Source organism: Drosophila ananassae, chromosome XL (genome assembly GCF_017639315.1).
Source record: "Drosophila ananassae strain 14024-0371.13 chromosome XL, ASM1763931v2, whole genome shotgun sequence".
NCBI lineage: Eukaryota > Metazoa > Arthropoda > Insecta > Diptera > Drosophilidae > Drosophila > Drosophila ananassae.
Genome location: NC_057931.1, coordinates 1,602,888 through 1,620,597, shown reverse-complemented (window position 1 = coordinate 1,620,597; position 17,710 = coordinate 1,602,888). Strand labels below are relative to the sequence as shown.

Below are 17,710 nucleotides of genomic sequence, written 5' to 3'. Positions count from 1 at the left end.
AAGTATTAGCATTTCATAAATAGGAAAAACAAGTTATTTGAAATATCATAAAATTAGGAATACTATTAGAGAGCCAACAACCTAGTTTATTAATTTGACCTTCTCAATTTTCACACATCCTTGTTAATGTTAAAAATTTAGCTGTTTTACAGCCGTCGTTCTCCGTCCTGGTATCTGGATATGTATCTTTTTTCGTTCCTAGAATGAAGATGCACTTTGCAAATCTCTTCCCGTTCTCCAGGCCTCCTGCGGGGAGGGCACACTTGTGAGAGAGCCCAAGAATCCCGAACCCACTGCGCCTGTGTGCAAACTACTGGCCATGGGACACAATGACACCCAATTGCAGCGATTTACCACGCTCGACCCCGAACCTGAACCTGTACCTGAACCCGAAACCTATGTATACCCCCAACCCCAGACCATGAAAATAAATTGGTTTTCTTGCTTGGTATTTCAATTTGTGCTCTTCAAATTTCATAATCATATTCCAAGGAGAGGTGGGGGATCCTAACTGTTCTGGGTTCAACGATCAGTGGCGACGGCACTAAGGATTTTTTGGTAAACAAACATAATTGATAAAAAAAAGAATACATATATAGCCTACGACATTACGCTGCAAATTATATTAAATTCCGGTTTCAACCAGGACGCCCAGGTAGATTCCCCCGAAGGACGAGTTATGTAGCGATTTTCGGGCTTATCTTCAGGCCGCGTGTTGATGGTTTAAGGGATTTCTTGTGTAAAACAAACAAAGGGACGCAATCCTTCACAAATAAATCACGTTTCGCCCCCGCAACCGCAGATTTCCTCCGCAGGTAAATACGGACACGAGATAACAATAGACGCACTCACATTCACCAGGCCATTTTACGGTTTATTGTTTAACAGCGAAAAAAAACATGGGATTACGCTAAGACTGCAGGAGATGATAGCCGGAAGGATTACCAAGACGGTTCCTTATCGCTGCCTCCTGGTCGACCGTACAGAGCACTTTTGTCACGGAACATGGTCATCCGTTCCGTTTCCTTCTTGTCCAGGAAGTGTCCAATGGCGAATCCCAACAGCGGCAGGGCGCTCCACAAGTATCGTTTGTCCAGACCCAGAACCATGATCCCGATCTCGTCTAGCTTTGTTCCTTCAGGTGAGCACTGAGCTTCAACTGTTGCTGCTGGCGTTTCCACTCGCGGGTGTGCGACCAATCTGCGTAAATCGAGCCGACTGCAACAGTGGGAAAGAATATCACTGCGCCGTACTTTCGAGCCAATTGCACCACAATGCTACTGCCCATAGGTCTGGAATGGATTACAGAAACAGAACAACACAATCGATGTGGGTTTAAACGGCAAGTGGGATATTCTATGCAGCATGCAGTTACGTAATGAAAATGCTTGATGCGGGTGTCTGATGATGGTAATGGTGTCTGCCGGGTGAAGTCGCCTTACTCCGTCTCCGGGAAAAGCGATGGTATGTGTTTTGAATGCTATTTTTTACAATTTCGTTCAGCAATTACTAAATAAGTTTTGTTTTCAACTTACTTATAGGACCGATAGCTCCAGGGCTGTCGACTGTGTTCAATTTGAAGGCGTTGGCAGCTCCATTTCGGTTACAGATTTATCGATTGAGTTATCGAATATATAGAAATGATTCTAAACGGATTATTAATGCCTAAAACTAAAAATATTAATTAATGAATGGATTTTTGGTTAATAATATGTTTCTTTTTTTAAATACCACAAAACTATTCTTATTGGAAAAAACTACACCCACTTCAAGACATTTTTGGGGGGGACTACATGCCGGCTACTTGGCCACACTAAACCTGCTTTCGACCGGCGTCGGAGCGCGCTTTTCTGGCCAATTTGGAGTGAGATCGCTACGCTGGATGCATTTTCCGAGGCGGAGATGATCGCCGTCGCAGAACCGCCGCTGGAGTTTGTACCTCGCGGCCGTCAGTCGGCTGCCGAGCATCCTGGCCCCCAGGACCAGCCCCTTCCCCGAAGCGGCATTCCCACTACGGAACACCTGCTGCTGCAGCGCCTGCAAAATGTAAATATTTCTTCGGCTGGCGAAGATTCGTCCGCTGGCCAGGAGTTCTGGGCAATTCGAGAGCTGTATGACGACTACGAGGCCGCCGAGGAGCGGGCCGCGCGGCGGAGACAGCTTATTGAGAGGACGAAGCGTTGTGGACCCAACGCGGCGGCGGCAACTCAGCTCACCTCGTTACCCCAAAGCCTGTTGCATCCGGCGCCGGAGCGACGCGAGGAACCCATGTGCGACTATATGGTAAACAACGAGGAGGAGCTATATGTCAACCGAAACACGGTTGTTTGGACACAGGGTTTGTGTACAAAAAATGGATAATGGACGAAGAAATTTCAATCTCTTGTTTATCAAACACAGGCCTTGACGATGATGATGACGGGGTATTCAGACGAATGTGCTTTACCTGCGATTCACCTGTTAGATTCGCTTGTTTTCTTAACAGAACCTTCGTGCGGGGTCGCTTGGCTCAGTTGAAAGCCGCCCTTCAGTCCGAGGATGATAAATTAACGGCCATCTGTGTTATGGACCAGAATGCGTTGAGGGTTTATTGCGACGATGGCGAGGATTTCCTGGCCAACTTAGACTTTCCCGTGTCCCAGGTGTGGCAAACGATACATGGTCTGCTTTTGGAGAAAGATTCCAGCAATGCTCTGATATCCCATTTGTCCATACCCATGCCGAGGTTGTTTTCCATGTCGCATCCTCTGCACGAAGCATGTCCCGTGGTCCTAAAGACTGCTACTAATTCCACAGGCTACATGACCGAGCCGGAATACAGTGTGGTTTTTACCACGGAGGATTCCGATTTAGTTCTGTTGTACGATGCCAAGTTCTTTAAACACTTCGTGGCTAGGTTGCGGAAGGTCACGCCAGAAGAGGTGAACTACGTCAGCCAGCAACAGCAAGAGCTGGGGCAAACCCTTCTAGGTCCACGAGTGACGCCAGCTGGGGCACAAAGCTTTAATTCCACCAAACAGACGGGAGCCACTTCAAAGGTCCAGAACGCGTCGTTCATTAGCAGGAACAATACCACCACTGGCCTGACGACTGCGTCGCGGTTTGGACTCAGCCAGTCGCAGTCTTTCAGTGGCATTCTCGGCCAGTCCAAGTAGGTTAGGAGCAAAGCATATTAATGGCATTGTTACACTCTAAACTATCTTCCACAGTCGCGCCTCGTTGGGAACGCCTCTGAGCCAGCTCCAAAACAGCTTCAGCCAGCACTCGATGTCCGTGAAGGACATGCGCAAGATGACGCACGTGAAGCCAGCTAAGCCCATCGAGCCGGAGATGTGTCTGGAGCACCTCTGGACCGAAAACACCTACGGAACGTAAGATACATATTCTTTAAGGCATATTGTAATTTGTTAATCCAAAATATCCTTTAGGCAGCGTGAGTTCTGCGAGATGGCCTCGCGTGCGTTCATCCACACGGACCTCGTGGGCCAGACGTTCCTTTGCTATCTTCTCGCCCGCTCATGTCGCCTTCAGCTGGTACGTTTGACCGGCTACGGATGTAGCGAGATACAGATTTCCACACTGGCCTCCACATTGTCGGCTAAAGACGCAGTAGGACTCAATCGCCTGCACATGATCGCGGTCCTCGATCCGAGCGGAAGTTTGATTCTCTACACGGGCACAGTTCTCATTTCCAAAGTACACATAACGCCCTTGATGGCGCCCACAACCATACCCACGCCATCGCCTGTGCCCACTCCATCTCCGGCTCCTACTCCGGCGCAGTTAAAAACTCCTGTCGCCACAGTGGTAGCCTCTTCGAGCAGCAGCAGCTCCTTTGTAGAAGTCCGCAGGAGTAGTCTGCTGCCCACAAAAGCCCCAGCGGACCTAGCCGCCTTCGACAAGGAGCTGCACATGCTGTCGCCTATTCCGCCGCAGTCAGCGTCCTTCACACAGCGACAGGCTCATAATATATGCAAATCGCTGAGAGATCCAGCGGGGAATAGGCTAACCTTGGTGTATGCCACCGGCAGGATGCTAAGGATTGCGCTTCCCCTGTTGAACGATACGCGGTTGCTGACCCGTTGTGTGGCCACTTTGCGGCAGGTTCTAAGCCCCGACCAGTTCCTGCACTTTGTGATACGGTGGTACAGCGCCAGGAATCCTCCGGGCTCGCGGGACTACTCCATCGAGCAGGAGTGGCAGCTGTTCCGGGTAACACTGCTTTCGCTAATGGGCCTGACAGCGGCACCCGACGTGGAAACGGTAGAGAATTATGAGAGATGCGCCACTCCCCTGCTGCAAACCAATCTCGCTGGCGAAATCATTACCTTGGAATCGGGCTCTGGGTCCAACTGCAGTTCTACGTCCACTCTCGGCGCCCTAGACGAGCCAAAGAAGCGGCGGAAATACAACGATTGTGAGGATTTCACGGACGACGATTGGGAGTTCCTGTTGCTGCAAACGACTCTGGCTCCTTGCGGATCGGATAGCCACAGCTACAGTGTGGACATTGGTGCGCCGCTGTTCCAGGTCATACCCGCCATCTTTTACAGCCTGCATCTGCTGTACGAGGACCTCAAGCTGGACGCTGTTTTCAATGCGGCGCTCCCCTATTTGTCCACCGTAAGTACACAAAATATTGCCAAGATGTCGCCCCCTAATCTTTAGTGTTGCAGTTCCTACACCAGCTAGCCGTCGACATGCAGTTGGAGAGTTATGTGCTACACTACATACTGGACTTCCCTGAGCTGAGCCACCGCACTGGGAAGATGGCCCTCTTGGGACCGGACCACGGGGCCATGATGATGCATCAGGAACTCTTAAGGGTGCCCGCTCCGTGTGTCTTTGCCCAACTTGAGCATATAATAGTGGGGTTTGAGGAGGTGATACCCTACAGCTATGTGGAGAACGTCAACGAAAGAAGCCGGAATCTCTTGCAGCTCATTTCGCTGGTGGCTCATGGTCAGGAGAGGCTAAAGCATTGGTGGCAGCTTTTGGAGATCCCCGAGGCCGTGCAGTCAAACTACCCTAGAAGAACGAAGCGGAGCATTACGGCGGATGCCCCAAGGTGTCACCAGTTGCTGGAGCTGATCCTTGCTATGCGGCTGACACGGCGGGACATTGAACGGTTCCCAGCTGCTGTTCATCTAATTGTAGCGGAGGCCCTAGAGGAGGCTAGACTCTCGCCACCCGTCGGCTGCAGTATGCAGACCTACGAGCTGATCCTGCGGCCCGAGCTGGCAGCGCACGCCCAGCTTCCGTTCATGGAGACAAGCATCGGCCAGCCGCACTGCGGTCGGGTGTACAAGGAGGACTCCCTGTCGGCGAGGTGTCCTCCAGCTGGAGGAACCATGATGGATCACGAGTCAGAGCAACACCGGCACGACGACATGGACAATATGGACACAAAGCTGCTGAGGCTTCGCTTTCCCGACGATATGCGAGTGGAGGAAGTGCGTCGGCTGCTCAACTCTTCGGAGCCGGTACTAATCGAGGTCCAACAGTCGCCGGGCACGAGCGACCACGAGTTCATCGAGGAGCAGGAGAAGCAACTGTTCGCCCTGTGCGCCAGAACAATGACGCTGCCCCTGGGCCGGGGTATGTTTACCCTGAGGACTGTGCTGCCGCGCCCCAGCGACAGCTTGACTATGCCGAAGCTCTGTTTGGTGGGCAGGGAGCCCCAGAAGGGCACCACCATCGAGATGCAGCAGATCGAGTTCCCGGCTAACATGCACATGTGGCCCTCTTTTCACAACGGAGTCGCCACTGGCTTGAAGATCTCACCACAGGCCCGGGACATTGATTCCACCTGGATTGTTTACAACAAGCCCAAGACCCAAGCGAACAATGCCCTGGAGCACGCCGGTTTTCTCATGGCATTGGGTCTCAACGGCCACCTCAAGACTCTGTCCTTTATGAGCTTCTACAAGTACTTGGTCAAGTGCGACGAGATGACCAATCTGGGCTTGTTGCTGGGCATTTCTGCCGCCCACCGTGGCAGCATGGACACGAAGATCACCAAGCTGCTGAGCGTCCATCTGGAAGCCCTGCTGCCTGCCACGGCCATGGAGCTGGACATACCGCAGAGCACCCAGGTAGCCGCTCTGATGGGCATCGGCTTGCTTTACCAGGGATCCGCGAAACGGCACATTGCTGAAGTCCTTCTGCAGGAGATCGGACGACCACCGGGCCCCGAGATGGAGAACAGCGTGGAGCGGGAATCTTACGCGATGACTGCAGGTTTGTCGCTGGGTCTAGTGACCCTCGGACAAGGGGAGTCGCCGGCGGGTCTGAGAGATCTTCAGCTCCCGGACACGCTCCACTACTACATGGTTGGTGGCGTGAAGAGGCCCATCAGCGGCTCCCAAAAGGAGAAATACCGCCTGGCCTCATTCCAGGTGCGCGAAGGCGACAACGTTAACATCGATGTTACTGCACCGGGCGCCACACTGGCCCTAGGATTGATGTTTTTCAATTCCGGCAATGAGGCGATTGCCGAGTGGATGCAGCCTCCGGATTCCCGCTACCTCCTGGATATGGTGCGCCCGGACTTTCTGCTGTTGCGTACGATAGCTCGGGGCCTCATTCTGTGGCAGGATGTGCGGCCAGATAACGATTGGTTCCAGGCCCAGTTTCCCTCTACGCTTCGTGTGCATCTAAGGATCCCCTCGCGGGATGAGGAGTCCACCTCCGAAGACGGTGACGTTGACTACGAAGCCATCACGTAAGTACTCGGATCTTTTAGTTACTTCCTTATTGAATCCCGCATCCCAACAGGCAAGCCTACTGCAACATTATGGCGGGTGGCGCCTTTTGCATCGGCCTCAAGTACGCCGGCACCGAGAACATGGAGGCCTTCGCCACCTTGCGGGCGGTGATCAAGGAGTTTCTGAGTTTCCCCGGCTCGCCTATGGGCGAATGTGCTGGCCGCACCACCGTGGAGAGCTGCCTAATGGTGCTTCTCATCTCCATTTCGCTGGTGTTTGCCGGCTCCGGTAACTGCGAAATTCTGCGGATCATACGCTACTTGAGGTCGCGAGTGGGACCGCAGTATCCGCACATCACCTACGGATCTCACATGGCCATCCACATGTCGCTGGGACTACTCTTCCTGGGCGCGGGCAGATTCACCATAGCCCAAACGCCAGAGTCAATTGCCGCGCTGGTCTGTGCCTTCTTTCCCAAGTTTCCCATCCACAGCAACGACAATCGGTAGGTTCCGGAATGGATTGGACTACAGAAACCTCTCAAACAGTATAATTTCTGTATAGGTACCACCTACAGGCACTGCGGCATCTGTACGTCCTGGCAGTGGAGCCGCGACTATTCCTGCCGCGGGACATCGACACGAATCAGCTGTGTCTGGCCAACATCTCGGTCCTGGAAGTGGGAGCCACTGAGCTGAGGCGCCTGCCCATAGCCCCTTGCATTCTGCCGGAGCTCAGCAGCCTGCAGAAGGTGATCGTGGACGATGAAAACTACTGGCCTGTGTCCTTCGAGCGGTCGCGAAACTGGCACCAGCTTGAGAAGGCTCTGGAGATGAGCGCCCCCATCGATATCAAGAAGCGCACGGGCTGCCTGTCCCATCTCGAAGACCCGGACAGATTGAAGAGCATGCTGGCCCAAACCCTGACGATGGAGCAGAGCATTTGCTGGCAGATAGACATGAACGACCTGCAGCAGTTCAGCAGCGAGCGGATGGTGAAGTCCTTCCTGAGCCGATGCCTCGAAACCAAGGGCACGGACCTGAGCTACTCTGAGCTGGTTAAGCGCCACCAGATGATGCTTCTCTTCTACAATGCGGTGGTGAAGGATCGGATGCATCTGCTGCCCGTCTATCTAACACTCTACGATGTAAGTTTTTAAGAATTTAATCGATCTTAAAATTCATTTTTGATGCACTCTCTCAGCACGTAACCAAGTCCATGGTGTCGAACAACGATGTGTGGCAGCTGAAACTGATTGACGCATACCTAAGTCGGAGTAAGGAGTCGGATCACCCGCTCATTTCCGTGGAGCTGATCCAGATGATGCAGGAGCTGTTCAAGCTGCAAATGGAGGGCTCCACCCGGGAGCTGTGTATTCCCTTGAGGGAGTTCCTTAGCCGGAAGAGGCTGGATCCGAGCTACATAACCACTGTCAGTGGACCGGACCTGCAGCGGGTGTTCTGCGTGATCAACTACTACAACCTGATGCCGAATATGCTGAGTGGAGTGGACCTGAGCACGGGAACGGTGACCCACCTGCGGCTGCTCTACGAGTTCCGACAAATGAATCTCGGCGCGCACACGGTCTTCGGTTTGTTAAAGATTCTGCAGGCCCTCGCCTGCACCCCAGAGATTGTGACCCTTGATGAGGCGTCTGTTTTGGCCTTTTCCATGGCCACCCAATGAGCTCTTGGCGCAGAATATATACAGTACATATATACACCCACATGTATGTGAGCAGTTGGTTTACATTGTATATTTTTTAGATAGTTGTTCGCACCTCAGAGGTCATCGTTTCATTTTCCAATTCGTCACCGTATGTCGTGCATGTGCGCCTGTCCAGAGTGTTATCGGAGATCTTGGAAGAGTTTCAGCCCTTGTGGCGCCTGTTTAACCTAAGTAAGAACTAAGTATTACGTTTTCTTCAAGGAGAGTATATGGAGCAAGGATAACTTCCGTAGTTCTGTTTGCATTTATGCTGCAAACTTGTCATGGATTCAATAAAATTGATCATTAAGTATTCGCGATACTTTATTTAATAACAGTGCATAATAATACATATATTCTTGGCTAAGACGCAAGGAGTTCCAATGCCAAAACACCTCCCTATGAATAATTTAACAGTAGGTACAAAAGTTGAATAAAAAATTCCTCCTGGAGATCCTGGACGGGGTTCTCCAGCTCACACAATTCTTTCCGACTCCGCAGTGGCTGCGATTCCGTCGTTTCGATTCCTCAGACACAGTCTCTTGTAGAGATAGATACCCAGAAGAGGCAGAGGCGTCATTATGGCCACGGACACGGGCACCACTGTGGTGAGATCTGCCTCCGGGCGCGGCAGCGTGGTGGTCAACAGGAAGATGGCGATGCCAGTGTTCTGAATGCCCGTTTCGATGGCTATGGTTAGGGCGTCGGCGGAGTTCTGGTGCAGCAGCTTGGCCGCCAGCCAGGCAAAGATGTAGCCGAGCCCGGGCAGCGCCATGCCAGCCACGACGATCTGAGGAGGAACACAAGTCAAGAAAAGATTTGGGGAAACTATTGGCCCAACTCACCTGCCATGAGAACAAGTAGAAGATGTAGAAGTTGGTGATCACGGCAAACACGATGATGAACAGGATCACGCACGCAGAGATGGGCTTCAGCAGACGGACCAGCACCCGGGTGACCTTCGCGGATCGCTTCTGAATGAGCACCCCCACCAGCAGGGGCACAATGAGGGCCCCGCAGTAGGTGCCAATCTTGGAGTAGGGTGTCGCAATCTCAGCGCGATCGAAGATCAACTGCCCGAGGGTTAGGATCCACAGGGGCATGGTGGCGAAGGCAGCCACATTGCTCACCGTGGTCATTAGCACCGAGAGGTGTATATTGCCGCCCAGCACCGCGCTCCACGTGTTCGACGCTCCGCCGCTTGGCGAAATGCCAGTGAAGAAGAGCCCCAGCTGCATGGCTGGGGCATTGGGGAAGATGAAGACGCCAAGGGCGTAGCTTAGAAGGGGCATCGCGATGACCTGCATCACGAACCCGATGCAAGGTCCGGTGGGTAGGGTGATGAGACCCCTGAGGACCTCCAAGTTGAGGGCGGCTCCGAAGTTTATGTACAGCAGGGACATCAGGAGGATAATGGAGCCCAGGAAGATGTGATCGATGACCCGGACGGGCCGCAGAACCTTCACCTCCAGCTGGCTGTCGTTGCTCCATTGCGTGGGGAGCTCGCTCGTGCTGAGAGAGTGGTCGACCAACCGGACGCTGATCTTGGTTTGGCCCAGGAATACGCCGTCCACGTGGATGTGGCCGCTCCAATCGCGGGTTTCCTCGCTAAAGAGCTTCAGCAAGATGCTCGAGTTGTCTTTGGGAATGCTGGCCACGTTCGGATCCGCGCTCTCCACCTGAAAGCTGTACCGTTCCGGCTGCTGAAGAGTAGACGGTGCCAGATTTTCCAGCAGCAGCTGCACCTCCACACCCCTGTCCATTGTGAGATTCAGACTGGAGGGCCTGAAGTGGGCCATCCAGGCCCGAGTGGGTGAGAACCCGAGCAGAAAGACCAACAGAAAGACCATTTTCATCTTTGTTTCGGATGTGGTGTGTGCGTGTGTTGAAACCCGTAGCCGGAATACTTGCTGCTCCGCCGTGATATCACTCTCCTGCACCCCACCAGTCAACAAACTGAGTAAAACGCAAATGCGGGATCGAAAGTAATAGACTTTACAGCTGCAATTGCAGGTCAGAGCGAGCTGGCAATATCCCCAACTCCCATCTGGCGTCGTGTGGCAGAGAGAGACAGAGTGGGAGAGCGCGCGGTCCCCACTAGAAACCGGCCAGCGAGCGATCAACTGAATCAGCCGGCCGGGTTAGATCACCTACCACCTCTGATACTCTACCTCTCGGAGCCACCGAGGGCGAGATAAGGGCCACAGATGTGCGTGAGTGGCCAAAAAACAGCCGAGTCACTGCATCTCGGGCGAGAGGTTATTTCTGAAAGAGCCCCTTATCAGGAGGAGGCTTCATTTCAGAGATATTTCTGGCCACTACTTGTTGAGTCATTCCGGCGGACGCAAGTTATTTTTCGAATCGATTTCAAAATAGTCCCACGTGCTGGATGCTGTTTTGGACATCAGGTTGGTCCTTGAACTTGTTTGTTCCAGAGCACTATAGAATCTCGACTTGACCCATGGCAACAATACTTTCCGCGGCCGTATGGCACAGTGGGTATACCCTGCCCATCCTAGAGAAGCTAGCGTTTACACCTCGAAGCCATTGTGTTGGTTTTCTCTCGCTGAGAGTACGTGAGATGGGTTTTTATTTGAGCTTAAGCGAACAGTGAAATGTGGAAACAGTGGGGGGTATACAACTATGGGATTGGACTCCGCGATTAGGTTCGGTCCTGGTGCTCAGTACCTGTAGTGGTCGGGCTTGAAGGGGCCGGTCTGGGAGACACCCAGGTAGCTGGCCTGCTTGTCGGTGAGCTTCGTCAGCTTCACGCCGAGCTTCTCCAAATGCAGGCTGGCGACCTCCTCGTCGAGGATCTTGGGCAGGACGTGCACGCCGACGGCGTACTGGGAGGACTTGGTCCAGAGTTCGATCTGGGCCAGGACCTGGTTGGTGAACGAGTTGGACATCACGAAGCTGGGATGGCCGTGGGCACAGCCCAGGTTGACCAGTCGTCCCTCGGCCAGCAGGATGATGTGCTTGCCGTTGGCCATCGTGTAGCGATCCACCTGGGGCTTCACGTTCACCTTCTCTTTGGCATTGGCGTTTAGCCAGTCGACGTCGATTTCGATGTCGAAGTGGCCGATGTTGCAGACAATGGCATCGTCGGGCATCTGGAGCAGGTGCTGGCCGGTGATGATGTCCCGGCAGCCGGTGGTGGTAACGAAAATAGAGGCCTCCTTGCTGGCCTCCTCCATAGTGGTCACCTCGTAGCCTTCCATAGCTGCCTGGAGGGCGTTGATGGGATCGATCTCGGTGATGATCACACGTCCACCGAATCCTTTCAGAGCCTGCGCACAGCCCTTGCCCACATCTCCGTATCCGGCGACGCAGCAAACCTTGCCGGCGATCATCACATCAGTGGCTCGCTTGATGCCATCGATCAGAGACTCCCGGCAACCGTAGAGGTTGTCGAACTTGCTCTTGGTCACCGAATCGTTGACGTTGATAGCCGGGATGCCCAGGCGTCCGTCCTTGAACATCTTGTACAGGTTGTGGACTCCGGTGGTGGTCTCCTCGCTCAGGCCCTTGATGTTCTTCAGGTACTGGGGGAACTTTTCGTGGACGAGATTGGTCAGGTCGCCGCCATCGTCCAGAATCATGTTCAGGGGCTGGCCGTCGGGGAAGACCAGGGTCTGCTCAATGCACCACAGGTACTCTTCGTCGGTCTCTCCCTTCCACGCATAGACGGGCACTCCGGTGGCAGCGATGGCCGCCGCCGCGTGGTCCTGTGTGCTGAAAATGTTGCAGCTGGACCATTGCACCTGAAGGACAGAACAAATGAATTAATTTCAAAACCACTTTCAGTTTCTTGCGTAAAATTGTCGTTGCCAAGTGGGAGGACCAACAATGAATAACAAAAGCCGCTGCGTCAGAGGAAATAGCCATCCGGAGGTGATGGTCTTATCTCTGATGCCTTGAACTTGCCCCCCACTGCCGAAACGAAAGTTTTGTTATTCAAATTGATCCGTAAACAAAAGATAAGGGCCAGGGCACCCAACTATTTGGTCTCAAAAGTAACCTAGACTGGGACTTAGACCCACCTCAGCGCCAAGCTCCACCAGTGTCTCGATGAGCACTGCCGTCTGGACGGTCATGTGCAGGCAGCCGGTGATACGTGCTCCCTTGAGGATCTTGGCCGGGCCGTACTTCTTGCGGCAGGCCATCAAGCCGGGCATCTCGTTCTCCGCAATGATGATCGCCTTGCGTCCCCATTCCGCCAGACTGATATCGGCTGCAAAAGAGGAAAGGGAGAGATAGGGGTTGATAAGGGGCCCATTGTAATTTATATTATTTGGCGCTGCAGCCTGGCAACAACGTGCTCCGACGCCGGTTCACTTTGCTCATATTTAACCTCAGAAACATGTGCACATGGGGACGCACAACCACACACATGAGCACATATGAGTTTGCCGCCTGTTGCGGTCGGAGATTTAGGGACCCTCCGACTTATTTATAACTCACCGACTTTGTAGGCAGGCTTCGACATTGTAGCAAGGATTCGGATACACTTGGTGGACTCGGAAGATCTGAGAGGTTCGCACAACCGAATCGGAGAGGCGGGCAGCAGTTAATGAAAAACAAAACTCAAAACAGTCCGCATGTAATCGGATTGGCGGCACCAGGGATGGAATCAACCGTTGAACCTTCGAACTCACCACAGTGGTGGAGTAGAGTTTAAAAGAGGAAGATAAACCTTATACTATCTGATTACTTTTGTTTTCTATGTTTTTATTAAAAAAAAGTGAATCCGTTAGTTAAAATGAGTCGAATAAAGCTTAAATTTTAAATATAACGTATTTAAATTCTTATTGGGCGCCAATCTGAACCCTAAACGATATAAATATCGCCGATAGCCGGTACACGTCACTTCTGCTTCCCCATCCCCAAGGCCCAGCGATAGTCGATAGCCGCTTTCGATAGGCCATCTCTAGATGACACAGCTCTGAGCAGGAAAATATACACAGCAAAAAGTGCGAATCGCAAGCGTTTTCTCTGGCCACAGCTGAAGATTCATCCAGCAGCAGCAATCACTTGCTAGACGACACCATGTCTGGCTCCGGACTCGACGAGAATCCCTTTGGGGAGCCCAACTGGGACAATCCTTTTGCGGTAAGCAGGGAATTGGTGAAAAAAGCCCAGCTCACACACACAGGCCAGAGTGGGCGTTCGTTCGTGTGTGTGTGTGTTGGTTAGTGGGTGCAACGACGACATCGTCACATATGCTGACTGATTTCGCGACTGATTGGGGCTCCTATTGCCGTTCTTCCCCCTCTAATGTATTCTTCTACGCATATTCTATTCTATTCTATTCTATTCACAGGATCCAGCCATCCAGCAGGCTCAGCGGCTGGCCGGCGGAGCAGTCGTCTCCCTCGAGGACTACAATCCGTTCGAGGAGCAGGCCAAGCCGCAGTTGCAAATCAACTCTACGAACACGGCGGCGGTGGTGCAGCCGCTGTCGCAGAACGTTCCGCCCCCGCAGACCAGTTCGCTGGGCGCTTCGGCGCCAAGCACTAGCATACAGATAACCTCCGAGGAGCTGCAGGTAACCACCAAACCGGGGAAACCAAAAGAAAATCGAGGGAAACCGGCTGAAATTCAGGGCAGCTCGCATTACCCACAGCTAGCGAGTACAGTGAATCGCCATTGTAGTCGAACGAAGACTATTGGTCCATAAAACATATTTCTTCAACCTATTTAGTAGTTTGGGTCTCTCGAAATGTGGTCCAAACTGCCTTATCTGCGTCTGTCAAGGGAAATCAGCTTCAAGTGTTTATCTAACATAGATAAGCAAAGTCTGGGTTGGCGGGGGCTCACTGTACCCTGTGGTTTGCACTGCTTATGCTTCGCCCATTGTATTGGCTTGAAAAATATGCAATGATGAAATACTCTCTTCATCTATAGCGGCGACAGGAGGAACTGGATAGGAAGGCCGCCGAGCTGGACCGGCGCGAACAGCAGCTCCAGGGGAACGTGCCGCAGCTGAACAACTGGCCTCCGCTGCCGGATAACTTTTGCGTGAAGCCCTGCTTCTACCAGGACTTCGAGGTGGAGATACCGCCAGAGTTCCAGAAACTGGTCAAGCGATTGTACTACATTTGGATCTGTGAGTATCGCCGTTTCGCGTTTACGGCTTTATGGGTTCCATGGTTCCAGGTGATAAGCTCCCTCCGTAGGGATTAGTCATAGCGTGCGGCGCACAAAAACAAACGAAGTGATTAATCAGATGTGTATAGCTTTGGCTGTGGCTGTGGCTGTTTGCCCTCCGAAAATGGGCAGTGTTTTCAGCGTTTCAGTTTTCCATGTATCCACGAAGGCCTATGCCTGCCCAGCTATGCTCTTGTAGGGCTATCGCTTTTAATTTGAGCTTTCTTATTTCATTCAACAACATTCAACATTTTTGCGGCGAGCTCTCGTCTAAACATAAACACTTTGTTTGTTATTTCTGACGAGTTGTCCGCATTCTTGTATGTTCCCAGTAATCAAAACGGTTTCAATTTCTCCCCCCATAGTTTACACCATGACGCTGTTGGCGAATGTGATCGGCGGTCTCATTTTGATGTTCCATGCTGGAGAAATCGGGACCTTCTTCTTGGCAATTTTCTACACGCTGCTCTTCTCGCCCGCCTCGTATGTCTGCTGGTGAGTTCGGCGGGACATTGCTTTGTTTATTTGTTCGGACTTTTGAAATGTAATCCATCGACAGGTTCCGCCCGGCGTACAAGGCATTCCGAAACGACTCGAGCTTCAACTTCATGGTCTTCTTCTTCATCTACTTCTTCCAAACGCTCTACTCGGTCGTCCAGGCAGTGGGCTTCCAGAAGATGGGCTACTGCGGCTTCATCACGGCCATCTCGCAGTTCAACGGCGAGGCGGCGGGCATCATTGTGGGCATCCTACTGCTGAACGTGGCCTTCTGCTTCACGGCAGTGGCCGTGGCCAATGTGCTGATGATCACCAAGATCCATACGATCTATCGCAGCACCGGGGCGAGCATGGCCAAGGCCCAGGCCGAGTTCACCACGGAGTTTCTGCGCAACCAGCACGTCCAGGAGGCGGCCTCCTCGGCCGTCAACTCGGCCATCAACTCGCAGTTCAACAATAGCAGATACTAAGTAGGGTCCCTCAGCCTTGATCCAGATCCTGCGATCTGACCACAATTCTATCTGTCCGATCAAATAATCAAACCCGGTAGTCGAACCAACCAATCATCCCGAAACCGAAACCGAAAGAGATGCAAGAGCGAGAAGTAGACGGACAACGAGAGGGAACGAGAGCCAAGGGAAGTCCGAAGTAGAAAACGAAAAGACAAAAATACAGCAGAAAAAATAGAAGCGATACTAAAGCAAGCATTGGAGCATTGAACTAATTAAACTATTTGCTTTTGTGCATAAACAATTCCTAGAATGCCGTCGTCTTTATTACAAATAATTACTCTGTAATGATAACACAAAAACACAATGCATAAAGAATATTTATAAACAAGTAAGGAGGAAACAAAAATGAAACTAAAACTAGAAGTTAAACAAAGATAAAGTAAAGCCGAGCGATGTGAGAACTTAGCGGCCCCGATGCCTTCGACACACAGCTGCAGCAGCTAAGGGAAGGACGATGTGCAGTAGCTTAACCAAGATTATCCAACTATCCAAACACAGCCGAGCATTAGCTTTGAAGGTACATATGTACTGCTGTCATTTCCCTTATGAAATTAGCCAGAAATTATAGGGCCTTGGACGTAGGCAGCGCGAGGACTTAAGGCTACAGCTGATGATGTTTTCTAGTTCTATAAGTCATTGAAACGATAAAGTAATACCCACCCCTCCCATCACGATCCCTCACAAGCGAGACACACACACATACACATATATATACTTATATATATATATATACGATCTTATATAAACATAATATTAATAATATATTTATCGCTTACATTATACAACTTTATTCTTTGCCGACGCAACAAGGCAGAGACCAAATTCATTTTTCATCCCAGCTGTGCTCATGTCCCTGTCCGCCCGGCCCCCGCCAGCGGGACACGCCCCCTCCGCCCTCGCCTCTGACCCCGCGTCATCCCCCCCTCCCACCCCCTCCACGTTTCGCACTCGCATGTAATGTCGTGTCGTGTTTTTTTGTAATTGTAATTGTTATATATTATCTATGTATATGAGACCACATATAAAATATTGATTCACTTAAGTATTCCCGTTTCCTAGAGTCATTCTTTTCATTTCCGTTTCCGTTTCGTTTTTAATTGCTTGCAAATCAAAAGTTATGTTATCTAAACTCGTATTAATTAACAAGCAAGTGGATAATGATCTGATCCTATCGATGTGTATTTGAAATTCAAGCGAAATTTATGGATAAATTCAAAAATAAATAAAAATACTTATAGATGTAATGGAGTTCTCCGAGTTGTTTTTCTATTAGGTGGAACTTAAGTAGAACGTCTGTCCCAATCCTGAGCTGAGATCCTCCTACTTAGTGTCCTGACTGCCGTCCTGGGAAAAGCCCAGACCGAATGGCCCAAATATGCGTGGAAGTCTCGTTTTGATTTCCGATTTTGGGATTTTGGATACAACACGCCTGATTGATATTCCCATAAGTGCGATGATGGCCGTCGAGACGTTTGTGTCATCGCAAGATGAAAATTTCATTCGGCAAATGTTGAATTGAATCAACAACAGCAAATGGTTCTGTCCACACTCGCACCCACGTACCTCACCCGTCAAATATTTGCGAACATATACTATATACCGACACGTGTGTGTATGTGTGTGTGTGTGTGGGAGTGTGTGGAGGATACCTACATACATCTATGGCGGAGAATGCCGCCTCCCTCTTGATTTTCCTTCTTTTTTTTTGAAGCACTTACTTTGGACGAAAATTGCGCATACGCCACGTTGGGGGAATATTTGCAACGATTTGTTTGCCATTTTGCTGGCAATCGAGAGAGCCACAGAGCCGTCTATGAATAGAATTTGAGGAGGATTGGAGGATGCAGGAGGCTATAGGAGGCTGCAGGAGGCTGCCGGGTGACGCGGGTGGGAGGCAAAGGGTAACAAGCGAGAATGATGAGCAAATATGCTCGAGAGGGCTGCAGATGCACTGCACTGCACTGCCATCGTTAGTGGCAAATCCTTTTTGGCACACTTCAGTCTACTGCCTGCATCCTGCGTCCTGCGTCCTGCGTCCTCCGATATCCAACATATCGAACATCCCTCACGTGTTGCAGCTAAAAATCCACTTGCCACCTGATTCGCCGCAGGGCCGGGGGCAGGGCTAGGACATGG

At 51.5% G+C, this 17,710-nt stretch overlaps 6 protein-coding genes across 9 annotated transcripts; 2 read left to right on the top strand and 4 right to left on the bottom strand.

Annotated features, from left to right (window-relative positions):
* Positions 1-853: 853 nt before the first annotated feature.
* On the bottom strand, positions 854-1,109 carry LOC116654453 (NADH dehydrogenase [ubiquinone] 1 beta subcomplex subunit 1). The gene has a single exon (XM_032452587.2). The coding sequence runs from the start codon at positions 1,107-1,109 to the stop codon at positions 942-944; it is 168 nt and encodes a 55-aa protein (XP_032308478.1). The 3' UTR covers positions 854-941.
* Positions 854-1,673, bottom strand: LOC6503924. Of its 3 annotated transcripts, none has more exons than XM_001963821.4 (2): positions 1,536-1,673; positions 854-1,292 (listed from the first exon to the last, which is right to left on the bottom strand). In XM_001963821.4, exon 2 carries the CDS (start codon positions 1,286-1,288, stop codon positions 1,124-1,126), a length of 165 nt encoding a protein of 54 aa, XP_001963857.2. In that variant the 5' UTR covers positions 1,289-1,292; positions 1,536-1,673; the 3' UTR covers positions 854-1,123. The 3 variants fall into 3 exon arrangements, with proteins under 3 accessions (XP_001963857.2, XP_014761118.2, XP_014761119.2); XM_014905632.3 differs by lacking the exon at positions 1,536-1,673 and adding an exon at positions 1,376-1,474; XM_014905633.3 differs by lacking the exon at positions 1,536-1,673 and adding an exon at positions 1,443-1,474.
* A 106-nt stretch (positions 1,674-1,779) lies between these two features.
* LOC6503723 (anaphase-promoting complex subunit 1) lies at positions 1,780-8,729 on the top strand. 2 transcript variants are annotated; one of them, XM_001963820.4, is made up of 9 exons: positions 1,780-2,338; positions 2,401-3,151; positions 3,210-3,371; positions 3,429-4,623; positions 4,677-6,724; positions 6,778-7,212; positions 7,272-7,854; positions 7,911-8,416; positions 8,474-8,729. In XM_001963820.4, the coding sequence occupies exons 1-8, from the start codon at positions 1,903-1,905 to the stop codon at positions 8,391-8,393; spliced, it is 6,093 nt and encodes a 2,030-aa protein (XP_001963856.1). In that variant the 5' UTR covers positions 1,780-1,902; the 3' UTR covers positions 8,394-8,416; positions 8,474-8,729. The 2 variants fall into 2 exon arrangements, with proteins under 2 accessions (XP_001963856.1, XP_032308477.1); XM_032452586.2 differs by having other exon boundaries at positions 7,911-8,729.
* LOC6503923 (P3 protein) lies at positions 8,721-10,385 on the bottom strand. The gene is made up of 2 exons (XM_001963819.4): positions 9,260-10,385; positions 8,721-9,204 (listed from the first exon to the last, which is right to left on the bottom strand). Exons 1-2 carry the CDS (start codon positions 10,268-10,270, stop codon positions 8,890-8,892), a joined length of 1,326 nt encoding a protein of 441 aa, XP_001963855.2. The 5' UTR covers positions 10,271-10,385; the 3' UTR covers positions 8,721-8,889.
* Positions 10,386-10,966: 581 nt separating this feature from the next.
* LOC6503922 (adenosylhomocysteinase) lies at positions 10,967-13,037 on the bottom strand. Its single transcript, XM_001963818.4, has 3 exons — positions 12,879-13,037; positions 12,458-12,648; positions 10,967-12,178 (listed from the first exon to the last, which is right to left on the bottom strand). Exons 1-3 carry the CDS (start codon positions 12,901-12,903, stop codon positions 11,096-11,098), a joined length of 1,299 nt encoding a protein of 432 aa, XP_001963854.1. The 5' UTR covers positions 12,904-13,037; the 3' UTR covers positions 10,967-11,095.
* A 259-nt stretch (positions 13,038-13,296) lies between these two features.
* On the top strand, positions 13,297-16,822 carry LOC6503724 (secretory carrier-associated membrane protein 5). Its single transcript, XM_001963817.4, has 5 exons — positions 13,297-13,526; positions 13,738-13,962; positions 14,322-14,523; positions 14,930-15,059; positions 15,124-16,822. Exons 1-5 carry the CDS (start codon positions 13,464-13,466, stop codon positions 15,530-15,532), a joined length of 1,029 nt encoding a protein of 342 aa, XP_001963853.1. The 5' UTR covers positions 13,297-13,463; the 3' UTR covers positions 15,533-16,822.
* Positions 16,823-17,710: the final 888 nt, after the last annotated feature.